This window comes from Piliocolobus tephrosceles, chromosome 2 (genome assembly GCF_002776525.5).
Source record: "Piliocolobus tephrosceles isolate RC106 chromosome 2, ASM277652v3, whole genome shotgun sequence".
NCBI lineage: Eukaryota > Metazoa > Chordata > Mammalia > Primates > Cercopithecidae > Piliocolobus > Piliocolobus tephrosceles.
This window is the reverse complement of record NC_045435.1, coordinates 152,278,057-152,299,575: the sequence shown is the minus strand read 5'-3', so window position 1 is coordinate 152,299,575 and position 21,519 is coordinate 152,278,057. Positions and strand designations below refer to the sequence as shown.

At 41.1% G+C, this 21,519-nt stretch overlaps 2 protein-coding genes across 9 annotated transcripts in view; one reads left to right on the top strand and one right to left on the bottom strand.

Annotated features, from left to right (window-relative positions):
- The window catches only part of HACL1 (2-hydroxyacyl-CoA lyase 1), a 39,501-nt gene extending 31,021 nt beyond the window's left edge, over positions 1 to 8,480 (bottom strand). For 2 of the 4 annotated variants that reach the window (XM_023207381.2, XM_023207382.2), the window contains exons 1-3: positions 8,005 to 8,480; positions 7,713 to 7,817; positions 3,021 to 3,061 (exon numbers count right to left, since the gene is read on the bottom strand). In XM_023207381.2, coding sequence (XP_023063149.1) covers positions 3,021 to 3,061; positions 7,713 to 7,817; positions 8,005 to 8,085 — 227 coding nt within the window. In that variant the 5' untranslated portion in view covers positions 8,086 to 8,480. Of the gene's footprint in view, positions 1 to 3,020; positions 3,130 to 7,712; positions 7,818 to 7,931 lie in introns of those variants that run through there. The other 2 variants (XM_023207383.1, XM_023207384.1) reach the window with 2 other exon arrangements.
- The window catches only part of BTD (biotinidase), a 102,358-nt gene continuing 88,817 nt past the window's right edge, over positions 7,979 to 21,519 (top strand). For 2 of the 5 annotated variants that reach the window (XM_031935267.1, XM_023207377.2), the window contains exon 1: positions 8,009 to 8,516. Coding sequence is in view for 1 of the 5 variants with exons in the window: in XM_023207376.2 (XP_023063144.1) it covers positions 8,112 to 8,392 (281 nt within the window). In the remaining 4 variants the exon portion in view is untranslated. Of the gene's footprint in view, positions 8,517 to 8,599; positions 8,941 to 21,519 lie in introns of those variants that run through there. The other 3 variants (XM_023207376.2, XM_023207379.1, XM_023207380.1) reach the window with 3 other exon arrangements.

The following is a 21,519-nucleotide window of genomic DNA, read 5'->3' as shown; positions in this document are numbered from 1 at the left end:
GCCTCAACCTCCTAGGCTCAGGTGATCTTCCCACCACAGCCTCCCAAGTAACTGGGACTACAGGCAGATGCCACCACGCTCGGCTAATTTTTTGTATTTTTTTTTGGTAGAGACAGGATTTCACCATGTTGCCCAGGCTGCTCTTGAACTCCTGGGCTCAAGCAATCCGCCTGCCTTGGCCTCCCAAAGTGCTGGGATTACAAGCATAAGCCAGCATGCCTGGCCCAAAAAAAGAAAGATTATATTTATCGGATTTCTTGCAAGAAATAAGGTACCTATCATTTTCACACTTTATATCACTGACCACTTATTTTGATCCTACATCTGGGCTAAATCAAGTTAATGGCCTACAGAAGCAAATTTTTAACCGCTGAGTTCACTTTTGTATGAAAAACAGGTTTTTTTCATTTCTTAACAAATAAATATAACGTCAACTGATCTTTGATAGGAAAGTAATTCTGAATGCAGTGCTTTGCCCAAAATCTTTTTTTTTTTGAGACGAAGTCTCGTTCTTGTCACACAGGCTGGAGTGCAATGGCTCGATCTCAGCTCACTGCAACCTCCACCTCCTGGATTCAAGTGATTCTCCTGCCTCAGCCTCCCAAGTAGCTGGGATTACAGGCGCCTGCCACTACGCCTGGCTAATTTTTGTATTTTTAGTAGAGATGGGGGTTTCACCGTGTTGGTCAGGCTGGTCTCAAACTCCTGACCTCAGGTGATCTGCCCGCCTCAGCCTCCCAAAGTGCTGGAATTACAGGCATGAGCCATCACGCCCGGCCCCCAAAATCTTTTAAAACTGAACTTGAGGCTGAGGGCAGTGGAAGGATGTCTGTAATCCCAGAATGTTGAGAGGCTGAGGCGGATGGATCACTTAAGCCCAGGAGTTCAAGACCAGCCTGGGAAATACGGTGAAACCCTGTCTCTATAAAAAATATAAAAGCTAGCTGAGTGTGGTAGTGTGCACCTGTAGTCCCAGCTACTTGGGAGGCTGAGGTAGGAGAATCCCTGGAACCTGGGAGGTGGAGGTTGCAGCAAGCCGAGATGGTGTCACTGCACGCCAGCCTGGGGGCGAGAGTGAGACTCCAAATAAATATTCAACTTGAATGTTTTACCCTTCAGTGTGACTTTCTAAGCTTAAAGCACTCAGGGAAAAGGTATCTTAATATAATTCAGTTTGCCATTTTACATTTATAAAATAATTTCTTAAAAATTTCTGTTCAAGACAGACTTGAAAATAAGTAATTATCACCAAGTAAACTAAACTTCTAGAATAGTACTATCCAACAGAACTTTGTATAGTAATAGAAATGTTCTGCATTTGCAGTATGATACGATAGCCACTGCTGACATGGTTGCTGAGCACTTGAAACGTGGCTACTACAAACTGATAAACTATGATTTAAATGTTATTTAATTTTAATTGATTTAAATGTAAGCAGGTACACATCGCTCGTGGCTACTATACTTGCCAGTGCAGTTCCAGAAGTTCATTCAAATAGCAAAAAATTTTTAAATACAAACTTCTACGCCGGGCATGGTGACTCACGCCTATAATCCCAGCACTTTGGGAGGCTGAGGCCGGTGGAACACAAGGTCAAGAGATAAAGACCATCCTGGCCAACATGGTGAGACCCCATCTCTACTAAAATACAAAAATTAGCTGGGCATGGTGGCGCACTCCTGTAGTCCCAGCTACTCAAGAGGCCGAGGCAGGAGGATTGCTAGAATCCAGGAGGCAGAGGTTGCAGTGAGCTGAGATCGCACCACTGCACTGTCCAGCCGGGCGACAGAGTAAGACTCCATCTCAAAAGAAAAAAAGAAAAAGAAAAACAAAAAAAAGTATGAACTTTTAACGTCTTAATCATTGTTCTAGCATTTTTTACATTAAGGCATCAATTAATAACTATAATTTAAATGCTTTCCAAGCTAAAAGATTAAAAATATTTGTCATACGCAAATAAAGTGGCAGAAAATGCTGACAATAGTGTTACTTGATGGTCTATTTTCTTCAGGCTCAAATTCACAAGTTTCTTATCACAGAAAAAAAACTGTTCTGGTGAGGTCTAGACTTTGAGATCTTTTTAGTTTACATTTCTTAGCAACTGAATTACTAGTTTCATTTTTGGAAATTAGAAAGTGTATTAAAACTAACATAAATGAAAAAAGTATGATATACATTACTGTGAGAGTCCAAATTCTGCTTAAAAATACAACTGTAGGGGAAAAAAATCGGAAGAAAATGACCAATTCTTAACAGTTGTGAGATCATAGGTGATTTTCATTCTCTTCATCTTGTTTTCCTTTTTTTTTTTTGAGATGGAGTCTCGCTCTATCGCCCAGGCTGGAGCACAGTGGCGCAATCTCAGCTCACTGCAACCTCTGCCTCCCGGGTTCAAGCTGATTCTCCTGCACATGAGCCGATTCACCACATGAGGCTGATTTTTGTATTTTTAGTAGAGACGGGATTTCACCATGTTGGCCAGGCTGGTCTCAAACTCCTGACCTCAGGTGATCCACCTGCTTCAATCTCCCAAAGTGCTGGTATTACAGGTGTGAGCCACCGTGCCCAGTCGATTTTCATTTTTTCTTGATGCTTTCTATATTTTCCAAGTTTTCCAAAATGAACATTTTAAAAATGTATTAATTTTTAATAATAAAAAGGGGGTTAACATGGATACACACTAAAAAATCAGAATGCATGGAACAGGTCCCAACAGTCACATTTTGAACCAAGCATTTTTGTATTAAGTGTGCTGGGGTGTAGCTGTGAGATCCAACACAAGGTATCACACATCAACTCACTATCTGATCACCAGTAATTGATTCGCTCTGCAAAATGGCAATGTGTTCCACTCTGGTATCATTATTCTTTTGATGTGGCCCTCAGAGAGTTTTCAATTTTTTTATCTTGTTATTTAATATATTCTTCTATAATCTTTCCAAATGAACTCACCCTTAAGCTGAAAAACATAATAGTTCTACCCCAAAATATTAAATTGAAGTGAAACAGATTAGTTTACCTGCCTGTCAGATATCCAATCGCGGAGGCAGCATAACAAGCCTACGAAGAAAGAACACTGGGACTTGAGCATATTGAGATCCTTATGGTACATTTATGAGAGCAACTTACTATTAAATTAAGAGACAAAAACATAATGGTAAATGGATCCTTATAGTACATTTATGAGAGCAACTTACTATTAAATTAAGAGACAAAAACGTAATGAAAAAGGCAGAATTAAAACACTTCCCATCTTAGTAATAAATGTTCTATGCATAAATTTCAAATAACGGTTAAGGTTATCTAATTTTCAGTTTTTCAGGAAATTTGTTCATATGTATGTTATTCGATACATCCTCTTATGATTGCTTAAATATTTGCAGGATCAACAGGAATGTCCTATTTTATTAATGATATTGGTAATTTGTTCTCATTCTTTTATTCTTCATCGGTCTCATGAGGAGTTTATCAAATTTATCCATCTTTCAAAGAACATATTTGTGCCTTTGTTGGTATTTCTCTATTGTTTTCTATTTCATTGATTTCTGTTCTCGTATTTATTATTTCAGTCATTTTGAATTTGATTTGCTTTTTCCAGCTGCTTAAAATACAAATTTAGAACACTGGTTTTTAATTTTCTTTACTAATAGATTTGTTTAAAATGATTCCCTCTAAGAACTGCTTTAGTTATAGGTTACAAGCTTGAGATTGCATCTTTTCATTATCATTCTATTCAAAATATTTTCTACTTTCCACTGTGATTTCTTCTTCAACCTACTGGCTAATTAGGATCTGTAGTGATATCTCCTTTTTTATTCCTGACATTGGTAATCTGTTTTCTCTTTTATTCTCAATCAGTCTATCTTGAAGTTTATTCATCTTGTTAATCTTTTCAAATATTTACACAATACCAAAAACTATGTTGCTTAATTTCCAAATGTTTGAGATTCTTCTCAGTGATCTGTTACTGAGTTCCACTTTACTTCCACATGGTCAGGTCACACATACTACAAGCTTTCAATCCTTGGTAATTTATTGAAATTTCCTTTATGGCCTGCATATGGATAGTTTTTACCTTGTAACTCTACTTCAGCTCATAATCAGGAAGAGAGGGGGCACTAAATTAAATGCACACAAGATAACCTGGGAAAATGCTGAGTGCTCTCTCAAATTCTTCTTCTTAGTTTGTGACATCATTTTTCCCCTAGTATTATTTCTTCTCATTTCTTTAGAAATAACAATAAATTGTGTATTTCCTAGCCTTCACTCAGCTTTAAATGAAGTAGTATACTGTCTTAAAGAAATCCACATTAAGAACATAAACTTAAAAAAAAAAACAAAAAGCAAATGTTTATGGATCACAATCTCAACTGTCTCTACTATCATATATCCACTAAGAACCTGCACAAAACGCATTGCTCTTTTCCTGTGTTGCTATTCTCTACTGGTCCTGTCTCTCTTCCCTTTTGCACATAAGGCCAAATTCACATTAGAAGAATAAGACAACTCCTAAGAAATGCAGGCATGTAAATACCTGCTGCAATAAGAACACTTTATTAGACACCCAAAAGAATTACCCACTTATGATAGCTAGGTAAGAAATGTTGCTAGGCAATGCAAAACATACAACAACATGTAACAAAAAGTATATTCCTCTGGTAGGAAATGTCAAAAGTTGAGAGTTAACAGTTTTGTTTTTTCTTTGAGATGGAGTTTCGCTCTTGTTGCCCAGGCTGGAGTGCAATGGCGCAATATTGGCTCACAGCAACCTCCACTTCCCAGGTTCAAGCAATTCTACTGCCTCAGCTTCCCGAGCAGCTGGTATTACAAACATGCACCACCACAGCCGGCTAATTTTGTATTTTTAGTAGAAACAGGGTTTCTCTATGTTGGTCAGGCTGGTCTCAAACTCCTGACCTCAGGTGATCTGCCTGCCTCGGCCTCCCAAAGTGCTGAGATTACAGGCATGAGCCACCGCGCCTGGCCGTAACTGGTTTTATGACCATAAAAGATCTGTTCCTCTACTAAACTACCTCCATTCACAGGCAGAGCAGTGTACATGGTACTTAGAGAGCTGACTCTGGAGCCAATCTGTTTTGATTTAAATCCCAGCTTCCCTACTTTCTACTGTGTAATTTTGGCAAGTTGCTCTACATCTCTGTTTCCTCATCCATAAAACGAAAATAATTCAAAGCACTGCTGTGAGGATGAAATCAGTTCATATGTGTAAAACACTCAGAATAGTGCCCACATACAGTAAGCTCTCAAGAACAATGAACTTGCTGACAATCTGCCTACTTGCTGACCAATTGGTCAGTATGTCTTTATTACTCTATGGATCTAATCAAAGACAATCAAGTCACCCCCAACTACATGTTTCTCTTTAGCACAAACATGCGCCTGAATGCCTTTGCCTGTTTTCATGTTCCCTCTGAATCATTCTGTCACTACCCTTAGTTCAGGCACCATTTAAGTTTTCCTCTGACTACCACAGAGTCAGGCTGCTTGAGGGACATATCCACTGGGATGTTCCACCAACATCCCAAATGCATGTGTTCAAAACTGAACATCACCTTTCTCCTTCAAACTGGCTCTTCCCTCTATATTCCCAGTCTCAGTCACAGACAGTAAGATCCACACAATCAAGCAAGCCCAAAATCTAGGAATCATGTCCAGAGGAGCCTGCCTCCTCCTTCCTAACTGGTTAATGACTACTTATCCTTCTGGACAGCTCAGACATCATCTCCTGTGGGAAGCTGAGCCTGGGTACTCCTTCTCTGGGTTTTATAGCAACCTGGGTATCTCTCTATCAGAGCACTTACCACCTTATAACACAATTGTTTGTGTCTGTCTCCACAGCTTGGCTGTAAGCCCCTTAAAGCCAGGAACTATCATTCATCTCTGTATCCAGCACCCAACACAGCACATGGGACCTAAAGAACCCTCAATTAAGCTTATAGGGGCTGAAATAAAACTTAGAGACAGAGGTCATGCTATGTTGCCCAGGCAGCCTCTAATTCCTGGACTTGAGTAATCCTCCTGCCTCAGCCTCCTAAGTAGCTAGGATTACTGGCATGTACAACCATGCCTGGCATCATCTTTCTGAAATACAAGCCTAATTACATCTCCCACCTGTTTAGAAAAACCTTTAGTCTCCCCCATTGCCTATTGTTAAAAAAAAAAAAAAAAAAGTTCAAATTATTTTTAGATTCTCCACAACCTAACCTCAACCTACCTACCCGTCTCACAGCTCACCATGCCTTTACCTACCTCGATGGAACCACATGAACTAACATTACCTCTACAGGCAATCTTCTCTGTCCTCAAAGAGAACCAGTCATCCCTTCTGCGCTACTACATCTATTGTGAGAGTTATAATAGATGAGTTTTTTTCTATAAGTCTTACCCTCACCTTCCAAGACTGATCAACTTGAGGATCAAGACTAAACCTCACTCCTCCTTTACATCCCTCTCCCCTGCAGGTTATGTAGCACAATCCTTCGTATACAATACTTAGTCAATAAATGTTTGCTGTGTAAAGAAATCAGTAGCAGATATGTCATCTCTACAAAAAGAGTTAAATATAGGTTCCATTCATAGGTCAATAGCTTCATTTTTTCACACAGATGAAAGAACAGAATGTTGTTCTAACAAAGACAAATAAAATGTAGAAGCAACAGAAACTCAAGACTTGCTAGTTTTAAGATAAAAAATACAAATCTCAAACTTTGTAGATAAAGAATGTCATTCAATTAATAAATAATACATAATATTAAGCATCCACACCCTGTGAAAGCACCAACCATGCCAGGCACTGTAGTGATATAACAAATGAACCACAACTTCTGCCCTCCATGCACTCACGTATGATGGCAAAAGGCACCATTTAGGGCGGCCAGGCAGTTGTTTGGGCAAGAGGAGGCAAGAATCTAAATTAGAAAGCAACAGTGGGAGTGTAGAGCAGGAATACTTAGCCTCAACTGGACTGACAGTATGTGATATCACAGAAGTGGATTCTCGATCTTTTAAGCCAGCACTACTGAGAGAAGGGCAAGGCTGGATTGATGCACTTAAAGTGGATTGACAAAATGTCGTATCTTCCTTATCCTGCTTCCAAATAAGACTCTAAGAAAGGTGGCAGCATGATGTGGTGGAAAGAGAGTCAGGCTAGGATCTGAGACATATGAGTTTCTATTAAGGCTTTACCACTTGTGATATCCTCCACCCTGCACCGAACCGATCATACAACAAAGACTTGGCCTTCACTCATTTATCCCACAGGTAACCCCTGAACAACTTGCTTATGTAGGCATCACACTAAGCACTGGGGGTACAGATGTGTCGTGAAGAAATAATATCCCCGCTCTAATGGAGCTTGTAGCCTAATAAGAAAATCAGACTTTACTCATAAACTGTCCCTTCCAATCATGACATACAGTATAGTAGTAACAGCATGGACTCAGACCCAGAATACGTAGTTCAAATCCTGGCTCTGCTATTACCAGCTGTGTCACCAAAGGCAAGTTTTACTTAACCTGTGTCTTTTCTCAACTGTCAACTAGGTATAACAACAGTTAATATTCAACAGTGACTGATATATGTGCAAAGCAGCAGAGGAGTGGTAATCGCTATTTGAGTGTTTGCAATGCATACCTACCGCTATTATTAATCATTTCCAGCAACGGATTCAGACACCTGCGTCCATACTCACCGCTTGCTCATTCCTCATCCCGATGTACTTGATGCCTAGCTGCTGGGCAGCAATGGCGATTTCGGTCACTGGGATGCCTACGATTCCAAATATGTACTCCACATCCTGAGGGACGAAGAACAGGAGAGTAATCTCCCGTGGCCCCACCACATCGCCACATCCTTCCCTCCCTCCCGGACGCTAAAAGGAAAACCCCCGACTCCCATCGCCCATTTCTACTCGTCTCCGAGACAATATTGCGGTCTCCGCCAGCTTCCGTAGGAGCCTTTCATTCCAGGAAGGTCCGTCGTACTTGCGTTTTCAGGGCCTGGGCGATGACTTTAGCACCAGACACCTGCTCCTCGCTGCGCTCTGCGAAGTTACTGTCCGGCATCTTCCACCGAAAAGCTCTAGGTACTCATGCAGCCGACAAACAAGCGGAGTCACCCAGCAAGGCAAACGCGAAAACGGCGGCACGCCCCCTGTGGTACTGCACCTCTGACGGACAGGAGGGCAACCAACTCTCTTAAACAACCAGAAGGAAGAGGCGGTCTAAATTCGTCCACTCCCCGGGAGAGGTCAGAATGTAAACACGCGCGTTCTCCAATCAGAACTGCGCTCTCTTCCCGGCTCCTGCATTTGCGCGCCAGAGTGCCAGAGGGAGGCGGGACTAGCAGGAGACTGCTGCCTCGGCAAAGCAGGTAAGAAGCCGAACTGTGAAGCCTCTCGCCATTGTCTTGGAGTCGGCCAGCCGGAGCGTTTTCCGGGCTGTAAAGGGAGAGTAGCGCATGCGCGTATTCGGGGCGGAAGGCGCGCTAAGAGCAGGTGCGGAGGGGGCGCCGAGCGGCGCGGAGTGGAGGGGGCGTGGTGCCGGCGTGCGGCTTAGACCCCGCCCCTGGCCGACCAGGGGGCTGTGGGAGGGCTGCGCAAAGGCTGCCGGGAGCCGGGAAGCGCGGCGCGCCTCTCTGGTTGGGGTTCTTGGCTTTGTTCCTTGCTGTGCTACCGCATTGCGTTTTCTACGCGTTTACTTACACGCTTTGTGGTTTACGCTCTCATAATCTTGTAGTTTTATAGTCCTTAAATGATTGTAACACACGTTACTAAAATCCAGAAGCAGATGTGTACCCCAGCAAAAGTTAAAATGACGGTGAGAGTCAGTAGATCCAGACCGTGCTTGAGACCCTGAATCCTGTTTCCTACCCACTATTCAGCCATTGGGTCCCAAGCGATGAAGTAGAGTACCTTGAAGGTAGCATAGAGCACTGTTTTCTCCAGCCGTTGCTACTAATCCATATTACTCTCCGCTCTTCTCTTTCCAAAGTTAGGAACTATGGCGTTTCATAATTCCAGGTTGGGTCCCTACCTACAACCAGCCCTGCACCCGATAGCCTTTTAAAACATTTTTGTGTGAAAATCGTTTGCAGTGTGCAATATCTGAAACTATTGCCTTGGTGTCATTAGACCCTCTGCTCAATGACAATAAACGTAAAATTTCCAATTATAATAAACAGTGGAACTTTAATTTTTTGAGGATTTGGAGTCATTTTAAGCAAAAAGACCAGTGATAAGTGGACAGTAAAGAGATGAGAGGGGAGTGGGTCATGGGTAGTGAAATGAATGAGAAGCACTGGAAGTGAAAGGATTTCTAAACCCGGACATTTTCAAACTCTAGTCCTGGGTATTTTCAAAAGCTCTTCCCCTCTTTTTCTCAACCCCTCAACCCCACCCCAAGCAGAGGAGAGTGAAGTGGTTGCCTCCCTGCATATGGGGACTGTGTTAGTTCATTTTCATACTGCTATAAAGAAATACCCCAAACTGGGTAATTTATAAAGAAAAAGAGATTTAATGGTCTCACAGTTCCAAATGGCTGCGGAGGCCTCAAAATCATGGCAGAAGGTGAAGGAGGAGCAAAGGCATGTCTTACATGGTGGCAGGTAAGAGAGTGTGTACAGGGGAACTGCCCTTTATAAAACCATCAGATCTCATGAGACTTACTATCCTAAGAACAGCATGGGAAAAACCCCCTCCCTATGATTCAGTTACTTCCCACTGGGTCCCTCTCACCACATGTGGGGATTATGGGAGCTATAATTCAAGATGAGTTTTGGGTGTGGACACAGCCAAACCATTCTGCCCCTGGTCCCTCCCAAATACCATATCCTCACATTTCAAAACGAATCATGCCTTCCCAACAGTCCCCCAAAGTCTTAACTCATTTCAGCATTAACTCAAAAGTCCACAGTCCAGAGTCTCATCTGAGACAAGGCAAGTCCCTTCTGTCTATGAGCCTATAAAATCATATAAAATCAAAAGCAAGCTAGTTACTTCCTAGATACAATGGGGTACAGGTGTGAGGTAAATATACCTGTTCCAAATGGGAGAAATTGGCCAAAACAAAGGGGCTAAAGGCCTCATGCAAGTCCAAAATCTAGGGCAGTCAAATATTAAAGCTCTATAATGATCTCCTTTGACCTCGTGTCTCACATCCAGAGCATGCTGATGCAAGAGCTGGGCTCCCACAGCCTTGGGCAGCTCTGCCCCTGTGGCTTTACAGGCTACAACCCCCGCACGCAGCTGCTTTCACAGGCTGATATTGAGTGCCTGCAGCTCTAGGCACATGATGCAAGCAGTCAGTGGATCTACCATTCTGGTGTCTGGAGGATGGTGGCCCTCTTCTCACTAGGCAGTGCAGCAGTAGGGACTCTGTATGGGGGCTCCCACCCCACATTTCTCTCCCACACTGCCCTAGCAGAGATTCTGTATGAGGGCTCTACCCCTGCAGCATCTACCTGGACATCCAGGCATTTCCATACATCCTCTGAAATCTAGGCAGAGGTTCCCAAACCTCAATTTTTGACTTCTGTGCACCTGCAGGCTCAACACCATGTGGAAGCTGCCAAGGCTTCAGGTTTGCACCCTCTGAAGCCAGGCCTGAGCTGTACATTGACCCCTTTTAGCCATGGCTGGCATGGCTGGGATGCAGGACACCAAGTTCCTAGGCTACACACAGCAGGGGGACCCTGGACCTGACCCATGAAACCATTTTTCCTCCTAGGCTTCTGGGCCTGTGATGGGAGGGCCTGCTGTGAAGGTCTCTGACATGCCTTGGAGACATTTTCCCCATTGTCTTGGTGATTAATAGTTGGCTCCTTATTACTTATGCAAATTTCTGCTGCCAGCTTGAATTTCTCCCTAGAAAATGGATTTTTATTTTCTTTTTTTTTTTTTAGACGGAGTCTTGCTCTGCTGCCCAGGCTGGAGTGCAGTGGCCGGATCTCAGCTCACTGCAAGCTCCGCCTCCCGGGTTCACGCCATTCTCCTGCCTCAGCCTCCCGAGTAGCTGGGACTACAGGCACCTGCCTTGTCGCCCGGCTAGTTTTTTTTGTATTTTTTAGTAGAGACGGGGTTTCACCGTATTAGCCAGGATGGTCTCGATCTCCTGACCTCGTGATCCGCCCGTCTCGGCCTCCCAAAGTGCTGGGATTACAGGCTTGAGCCACCGCGCCCGGCCTGGATTTTTATTTTCTACTGCATCATTAGTCTGCAAATTTTTCAAATTTGTATGCTCTGCTTCCTCTGGAACATTTTGCCATTTAGAAATTTCTTCTGCCAGACACCCTAAATCATCTCTCTCAAGTTCAAAGTTCCACAGATCTCTAGGGCAGGGGCAAAATGCCACTAGTCTCTTTGCATAGCAAGAGTAACCTTTACTCCAATTCTGAATAAGTTCCTCATCTCCATCAGAAACCACCTCAGCCTGAATTTTATTGTCCATATCACTATCAGCATTTTGGTCAAAGCCATTCAATAAGTCTCTAGGAGGTTCCAGACTTTCCTACATTTTCCTGTCTTCTGAGCCCTCCAAACTGTTCCAACCTCTGTCAGTTATCCAGTTCCAAAGTTGTTTCCATGGTTTCGGCTGTCTTTACAGCAGTGCCCCACTCTCTGCATTACCAATTTTCTGTGTTAGTCCATTTTCATACTGCTATGAAGAAATACCCAAAACTGGGTAATTTATAAAGAAAAAGAGGTTTAATAGATTCACAGTTCCACATGGCTGGAGAGACGTCACAATCATGGTGGAAGATGAAGGAGGAGCAAAGGCACGTCTTACGTGGCAATAGGCAAGAGTGTGTGCAGGGAAACTCCCATTTATAAAGCCATCACAGCTTGAGACTTACTTGCTATCACAAGAACAGCATGGGAAAAACCGTCCCCCGTGATTCAGTTACCTCCCACCAGGTACCACTCATGATATGTGGGAATTATGGGAGCTATAATTCAAGATGAGATTTGAGTGGGGACACAACCAAACTATATCAGGGACCCATCTAAGAGGGTGACTTCTTTCAAGTCTCAGAGTATATCTAAAAAGAAAATGCAGATTTTTCATTCTACTCTAGAATGTATCCATATTTTAACTTTAAAATGACATGTATTAAGTTATAATAAGGATAAAATCCAATGCCCAGATCTTTTTTTTTTTTTTTTTTTTTGGAGACGGAGTCTCGCTCTGTCGCCCAGGCTGGAGTGCAGTGGCCAGATCTCAGCTCACTGCAAGCTCCGCCTCCTGGGTTCACGCCATTCTCCTGCCTCAGCCTCCTGAGTAGCTGGGACTACAGGCGCCCGCCACCTTGCCTGGCTAGTTTTTTGTATTTTTTAGTAGAGACGGGATTTCACCGTATTAGCCAGGATGGTCTCGATCTCCTGACCTCGTGATCCGCCCGTCTTGGCCTCCCAAAGTGCTGGGATTACAGGCGTGAGCCACCGCGCCCAGCCCAATGCCCAGATCTTAAATGTTAGTCAGATGAGTTTTGACAGGTATATATATATATCTATATATACCTATGAAATCACTACCCAAAATAAAAATGACATTTTAAACTGCTTACCTGTCAAGTAAAATTGACATTCCAGAAAGATGTGAAATGGGCTGGGCACAATAGCTCATGCCTGTAATCCCAGCACTTTGGGAGGCCAACATGGGCAGATCATTTGAGATCAGGAGTTTGAGGCCAGCCTGGCCAACATGGTGAAACCCCATCTTTACTAAAATACAAAAATTATCCGAGTGTGGTGGCACATGCCTGTAATCCCAGCTATTTGGGAGGCTGAAGTGGGAGGATCACGTGAGCCAGGGAGGTAGAGGTTGCAGTAAACCAAGATTGCACCACTGCACTCCAGCCTGAGTGACAGAGCAAGATCCTGTCTCAAAAAGAAAAAAAAAGAAAGATGTGAAATCATCTTTGCACTTTGCATAGTCCTTGACACAATGTCCTTGTTGGAGAAGTACAGACCCCACCCCCTTACATCATGTATTATTTATATCAGTACCTTCTGTGACAGTCTCTGCCCCTGTTGCATCAGAGTCACTTGGAAAGCTTTTTCCAAATAGTTACTTGGGCCCTACCCCAGATCTCCTGAATCAGCATCTTAGGACAAGTTAGGCACCTGTATTTTTTAAAAGCTGCTACCTGATTTTGCTTTGCAGCCCAGAGTTGAGAACCCTAGCTCTGTATTTGTGCCAGAAGCATGACTTACTAATTAAACATATAATTGCCTGTCACCAAAGTAATACTGTTGATTAATTTGGATTGACAGATTCAAGGCTGATTTGACATTAGCAGAACAAGCTGTATCAATGGCAGATAGTCAGTTCACTGGCCCTACTTCTGTGTCAAAAGAAGCACTGACAGAACCACTCAGTATGAAGTGCAATGAAAACAACTCTAAATTGGAACAAATACCTGGAATCCAGTTAACTGGTTTTGCAAAAGGATAAATACTCAACTGGCTGGATTCTGCCATTTAACAAAGAGAAAAATCATTGGGATTGTTTAAACTTGCTTTCACCTTTACACCTTTCAGTTCAGGATGCAGTGTTCAATTGTTAACTTGGACTTGATGATTCAGCAGAAGGAAGTGATTTGAGTTCTGGCTCCTTGGATTAACCGGACCAAGGAGCAACTCCTTTGCAATCCAGTTGTAATTACAGCCAGCTTGTCCAACCCTTGGCCCAGGACAGCTTTGAATGCGGCCCAACACAAATTCATAAACTGTCTTAAAACATTATGAGATGTATGCAACGACCCTTTTTTTTTTTTTAGCTCATCAGCTGTCACTCGTGTTAGTGTATTTTATGTGTGGCCCAAGACAATTATTCTTCTTCCAGTGTGGCCCAGGGAATCCAAAAGATTGGATACCCCTGACAGAATCCCAGGATTCTTCTGTAATTTCTCAGAGGCTCTCTGTGCATACTCTGTAAACACTATCCACTTTCTTTATTACTTTTTTATTGGCAATAGGTGTAACATTTTATTTGTTGGATATTTTACTGAAATTTTATTTGCTTTTGCTTATTTACTGATTGGTGGGAGGAAGTCAAAGGAGGAATAAATCTAACCTGTTTAAAAGAAAAGGCTAAAATACTCATAACATGCTCTCCAAAGAGCAGAGCTAGTCATCAAAGAAGCTGCATACCAATTACTCTATTTGTAGGTTCTAGATTTAAGATTATGAAAAAGAGCAAATTGTTGGTTTTCTTCTATCTGGGCCAAGGAGATATCCAGGCAACCAGGTAATTTAGTAAGAGTTGCAAATATAGTGCCTGGAGAAAATTAATTCTCTAAAGACTGCAGCTTCTACAGGCAGTAACTCTTAAAGCCCCCAAACTGGGATAGTGCATTTTAATTTCAATACACTAACAAGGACACTAAAAATCCTTGTGATTATTTTAAGGCATAACACTAGCTGAACTTGTGATTAAATATTCTCACAAATGTGTTATCAAAATGTGAAATGTTTACTTATCAAATGAGGAAATTAATCAAGGTCGTTTGTGATACATTATAGAAGCTAAAAATGAAATTGCCTGACATAAAGATGATGAAACTGAAACTGAATATCTGAAAAACAAAAAAGGCAGAAACAACAAAAAAAGGAATCTATATAGAACACTATTTTTTATAGCAATGTGAAAACTGTACAGCAGGAAATGTGCTGTAGGAAATATGTCACCATAGGAAGTAAAATAATGTAATGAAAAGGTTCTTTGAATAAAGTGGGTTAAATTGATTTTCTTTGCTGCTTATTAAATTTGTGGACTTCAAAGTACCCAAGCTCAGCAATAGGCTTGAAACAAACCCAGTGAAAAGCAACTTTATTATTGAGCTGAGGATTGATATCAATAATCACTAATAAAAAAGCTTGGTGGCCGGGCGCGGTGGCTCAAGCCTGTAATCCCAGCACTTTGGGAGGCCGAGACGGGCGGATCACGAGGTCAGGAGATCGAGACTATCCTGGCTAACACGGTGAAACCCCGTCTCTACTAAAAAAAATACAAAAAACTAGCTGGGCGAGGTGGCGGGCGCCTGTAGTCCCAGCTACTCGGGAGGCTGAGGCAGGAGAATGGCGTAAACCCGTGAGGCGGAGCTTGCAGTGAGCTGAGATCCGGCCACTGCACTCCAGCCTGGGCGACAGAGCGAGACTCCGTCTCAAAAAAAAATAAAAATAAATAAAAAATAAAAAAGCTTGGTAATGAAACTCCCAGTGCCTGATGTCAGTTGACAGACACTGAGAGTTTTCCCCAGGTACCCTGTGACCTAGAGAAAGCTTGGATTCCTGCCTTTGGCTTGGGCTGGCAAGCCCTGTGTCTTTACTCTACATTTTGATGCCAGGGAGACCCGGGACTGGAGCAGGGAGTGCCGTGGGAAGAAAACAGAAGGAATGTTGTTCCCTTGTTTTAGCTTTGTGTTCATCCATTATGGATTTTTGTTGTTGTTGTTGTTGTTTTTTAAGAGCATTTGAGATAGTTTGACAGCAGCAGTCATTACATCACTGACGAGGACGTTTACTTGTGTAAAATGCACCAGAAAATAGTGACAACTGTATGTTGTGCTATGAGGGTGTAAGAGATTTATCTCAAATGGCTTAGAAATCATAATATAGGCCGGTGTGATGGCTCACGCCTATAATCTCAACACTTTGGGAGGCCGAGGTGGGCGGATCATGAGGTCAGGAGATTGACACCATCCTGGCCAACATGGTGAAACCCTGTTTCTATTAAAAATACAAAGATTAGCTTGGTATGGTGATGCGCGCCTGTAATCCTAGCTACTGGGGAGGCTGAGGCAGGAGAATCGCTTGAACCCAGGAGTTGGAGGTTGCAGTGAGCCGAGATTGTGCTTCTGCACTCCAGCCTGGTGACACAGCGAGACTCCGTCTCAAAAAAAAAAAAAAAAAGAAAGAAAGAAAAGAAAAGAAATCATAGTATTTCTCCATATGATGAAACTCCACACTCGGGGGAGTGTCCCACAGGGTAGGGGGGCAGCTATCACCCATGAAATATGGTACTAGTGTTGAAATATTTTCTGTTTTCACTTGCTTCCTCTGCCATTAGCATTCATTACAGCCCTTTCCTTTAGCTTTTTAATTTGTACTTTATTGCTTTGTTTTGAGTTTAATCTATTCTCCACGTCAGCAAAACAAAGACTTATCTCTAGGGAAGAATCTCTGAGTGATTCCCAGGGTTTGGGGGTTGAAATGGGGACATCTTCATGATGAACTTAAGCCCTTAAACTTCTTTTTGCATCATAACCTTGAGTTCTTCTTTGGAGCTTAGCTGTGATTTATTGTTTTCACATTAAAAAAATACATTTAACATGTATGACATCTTTCAGACACATGAATAGGATCAGAGATTAATATACACCCATGTACCCAGCCCCTGGCTTAAGAAATACATCACAAATATAATGAAGCCCCTGGGTGTCCTTTCCCCATTACACCTCCTTTCCTGTCCTGCAGAGGTAACCATTATCTTGAATTTGGTGTTTATAATTCCCACATTATCCATTCTTTAGATGATGGATATTTGGGTCATTTTTAGTTTTTTTGGTGTAAAAACAGTGTGCTCTGAAATTCTTGCATGTTTCCTTCTTGTGCACATGTGTGAGAGTTTTACATATATATCAAGGTGGAGGTCATTATCATTTGATCTCCAAAGTATTGTACCAATTTATACTCCCAAGATCTGTGTATGAGAGCTACCCTTTCTCCGTAGTCTCAATTGTGGAGCTTTAAACATTTTTAGATGTGAAATGGCTTCTCAGTTCCATTTCGCTGACTACTAATAAGGTTAAGTTATATTTGTATATATATATTGGCCATGCGTGTTTCTTTTTCTGTGAATTACCTGTTTACATCTGTTGCCCATTTCCTTATTTGATTATTTTTTGCTTTTTGATTTGTAGATGCCCTTTATGTATTCTGAATGCTAATTATTTGTCTTTTAACTTTGTTAATAGTGATTGTAGAGGTATAAAGGGTTTTTTTGTAGTCACATTTGACAATTCTTTTTCCTTATTTATTTATTTATTTTTTGTAACTTGCTAAAGAAAACTTTTCTAACCTGAGGTTATGAGGATTTTTTTGGATATCAAAAAGTGTAAAAGTTTTATCTTTTATATTTAAGTCTCTACCTGGAATTGATTTTTGTATGTTGAGAAGTAGGAATCCATATAATATATGTCAATTAGATTTGCTGTGTAATTAACCACCCCAAAACTTAGTGGGTTAAAAGAACCACCATTTATTTAACATATATTCCTATGAGACTGGGCTCTACTGGGCTCACTTGTGTGTCTGGTGGTCAGTTGCCAGTGAGCTGAGTCACTCAGCCCCTGGAGGTTAGCTGGTTGTCCACTGGGGTAGCAGGCGTATTGGCAGTGAGCCGCAAAGCTCTCACCACTCAGGAGACCAGCTGGACTTCTTCATTTGAGGGCAGCAGGTTGCAAAAGGGAATAAGCCTCATTGTGCAAGCCTCTATGTGCAGTGTTTGCTAACATCTCATTAGCCAAAGCAAGTTATGTGACTGGGCTCAGACTCTGAGTTAAAGGCATTAAAGTTACATGATAATAGAACATGGATACAAAGAGGGGAGCAGTTGCTGGCCTTTTTTATAGTCAACTTACCATAACATCCAGTTGTCCAAGCACCATTCACAGTATAGTTCATTCTCATCCCAGTGATACATAATTTGCCCTCTGTGGAATGTCATGCTCACACATTTATGATGTATTTCTGTACTCTGTTCTTTTCCTATCCTAACACCAATCCCACACTATCTTAATTTCTCTATTTTTAAAATAAGTCTCGATGTTGGTAGGACAAGTAGTCCCTGGACTTCATTCTTTTGAAGCCATCTAGTTTATTATAGTAGTTTTAAGGAACTAGAAGGGGTGGAAGAGGAAACTTTAGATTAAAAGGGATTTAAAAGATATAGTATTTTTTAATGGGCAAGACGAAACTACCGTGTCTAGGGATGCACACTGGGTGATAAAGCTATTTTAAAAGACAAAGAAGTGATGACTATAAAAGTCAGCGTTATGGTTGCTTGATGCCTCATGGGTAATGTTGTCAGATTTAGAAAAAGAAAAAACAAAACAGGACACCAAGACTCTCAGGTGAATTTGAACTTTAGATGAACAGTGCATAATTTTTTGTAGTGTAAGGATGTTCCAACATACTTATTTATCTGAAAATTAAATTTAACTGGGCCACCTGTATTTTACCTGGAAAAATCCTGATTTTATTCAGGGTGATAATGTGGTTTACATTGCCCAGCCTTCCTTGTGGCTAGGAGTGGTCACGTGTCCACACTTGGGCCAAAGCAATTTAAATAGGAGTCACTGGGCAGGGCTTTTAGGAAAGCTGATGAAACTGGCATGTACCCTCTGTACTCTTCCCCTGTACAACATGGTAACTGGAGGTGCAGAAGTCATTTTAGAACCACAAGATGACTTTGAAGATGAAAGCCACATGCCAAGAAATTAGGCCCAGAAAGAGAGGGATCCTGGGTCCTACATGACTCTTGCCTTTGTCAGTTTTATTATCGGATTTCTATCACTTCATAAGAAAAAATGCCTTCTTTTACTATATTCTCACACACATTGAGTAGCATTAGGATTATTGTTTCCTTTATGGTTAGAAAGAATTCTTCTAAAAACTATTTGGGCCTGTTTTGAGGGTGGAGAATGGGAGGGAATGATTGTTTGATAACTATTTCTTCTATGATTGTTGGCAAGGTTTCGTTTTGTCTTTTATCTGAAGTTTTGATTAAAATATATTTTTCAATCCCAGCTACTTTGGCGGCTGAGGCACAAGAATTGCTTGAACTCAGGAGGCAGAGGTTGCAATGAGCTGAGGTTGCACCACTGTACTCCAGCCGGGGTGATGGAGTGAGACTGCCTCCGAAAAAAAAAAGAAAGAAAGAAAAAGAAAAGAAAAAACAAATATATATATTTTTTCTAGGAAATTACCCATCTAAATTTTCAAGCTTATCAATATAGGATTGAATGAGGTGATTATTCTTTATTTTTAAAATTTCTTCTGCATTTATAGATTTCTCTTTATTATTATTTATTTTGTATATTTGTTTCTCTTTTTTTCTTAATTCAGTTAGCTGATCATTTGTCTTTACCTTTTTTTTTTTCTCTAAACAACAACTCCTTGGACATACTTATTCATTCTCTCATTTTCTGTTTTCTAATTTAATTTCCACTCTTATTTTTATTTCCTTCCTTTTGCTTTCTTGAGCATGCCATTACTCTTTTCCTCACTCTTACCACCTTTTGTTAGTTTTACACTGCCAGAGTTAATAACATTTGCACTGTGTTCTATAAACATAATCCTCATGTTTATTTTATATTCAAGGCTCTTGCCAGTTTTTCCATTCACCTCTTAGTTAGTTAGCCGAAGATTACTCTCTATGCATTTTTTCAAAGAAGGCTGATGAGGCCAATGAGAATAATATTCCCTGAGTTCTTACATTTTCATACCTATTATCTGGCTTTTTTTCTTTACTTCAACCATAGGTTGGCATAATATATAATTTCCAGCTGATATTTTACTTTTCAGAAGGATTCTATAGGCTTTTACTGGCATTGGTGTTATTGTAGTAAAGTCTGAGGACAGCCTGATTTTTTGCCCCTAATAAATGCCCTTGATCTTTTTATTTAGCTTCCCAAATGATTCTTACTTTATCTTTGAAGATCAAGAATTTTACTAGGCCATCTGGTGATGTTGACATTCTGTTCCTTTCTTTCTTGAGTTTTGCTCTCTCTTTTCAGTCTATACATTGAAATATGCTTTTATTTCTGGTGAGTTTTCTTCAATTACATCTTTAAATATTTTGTTTGCTCCATTTTGTTGTGTTTTGTCTATTGTTGTATAAGAATTTACCCTATGACCTATTTAGCAGCTTAAAGCAAGACCCATTTATTATCTCAAAGTCTCTATGTGTCAGGAATCTGCTCAGTTTTACTGGATCCTCCGGTCAGCATCTCACAAGGCTGCAGTGAAGTTGTCAGCTGGCCTCATGGTCTCATCTGAGGCTGAGTTTTCTTCCAAATTCAACTGATTGTTGAAAGAATGAATTTCCTTGCAGTTGTAGTGGCTTGCCTCTTCAGGGTCAGCAGGGGAGAGAGTGTGTCTGAAATCTTGCAGCACCCCAGTTCTTTTTTTAAAGACCTGATTAAGTCAGACCCACCAGGATCATCTCTTTTGATTAACTAGATTAACTGGCTGGGGATTTTAACTACATGTGTGAAAGCCCTTCACCTTTGTCAAATTCTATTGGCTAGAAACAGAGCACAATTTCCACCTGCACTCAAGAAAAGAGGATTATACAAGGAGTCACCTTAGGGTGTGTCCACCACACATTTTTTTTTTCTTTTATGTATTTTCCAATTATGCATAGATGGATCTCGTTCACCTGTTCTCCCTGTCTATCATTTCCTGTGGACTCCTTTTCAATTCTGTATTTCCATTCGTGTTGCTTATTTATTTACAGCATCGTCTGATTGCTTTTGCTGCTTCTGTCTTTGCCCTAATTTCTTGATGTTTTAATTTTTTTTCTGTTTTTTTCCTAAGCCCTGCCAGATAATATTTCATCTGTCCCCCTGCTTTCTATTCCCCACTCTCTTCTTCCCTCTTCCCCTCCTCACTTTCTCCTCTTCCCCTCCTTTCCTCCCCTTCTCCCCTTTTCGCCTTTCGTCTTTTAATTCTCTCGTCTTGGTCTATTTTGTGCTTTTATTTAATATCAGCATTTTTTTTTTTCACTCATGGCTGAATGTTTTGTCACACTTTTATTTGCATTGTGGCAATTTTCTGGGGTATAACCTTTGTTGTGGTATCTTTCAAAAGATCTTGAGCTTTTTATTTACTCATTTTTGAGTGAGTGAGTTTTTCCTCTACTATTATTTGTAGGAGGTTTATGTGTGAACAAGGCCATTGGTTCACAGTTATTTTTTCTTAGCACATTGAAGATTTTGTTTTCTTACTTCTACTGTTACCCTTGAAAAGTCTGCTGTTTTCAAGTCACCATGTCTTTAAAGGTAATCTCTTTTCCCTCTGGTTGTGTCTAAGATTTTTTTCTTCTTAAAGTATTTGGTGTTCTGGTTTCTTTATGTTGTGTGTAGATTTCTTTTTGGTTGTCCTGAATCTATGGATTTCTGTATTTTATTGGTAAAATTCTCACCTATTTTACCTTCAAACATGTGTCATGTGTCATTTTATGTGTTTTCTCCCTCTTTCTCTTTTTTTTTTTTTTTTTTTTTAAGTCAAGGTCTTGCTGTGTCACCCAAGCTGGAGTACAGTGGCACAACCATAGCCCACTGCAGCCTTGAACTCCTGGGCTGAAAATCCTACCACCTCAGCCTCTTGAGATCCTGGGACCACAGGTGCACAACACCATGCCCAGCTAATACTTTTTTACTTTTTGTAGAGATTATATTGCTCAGGCTGATCTTGAACTCCTGGCCTGAAGCGA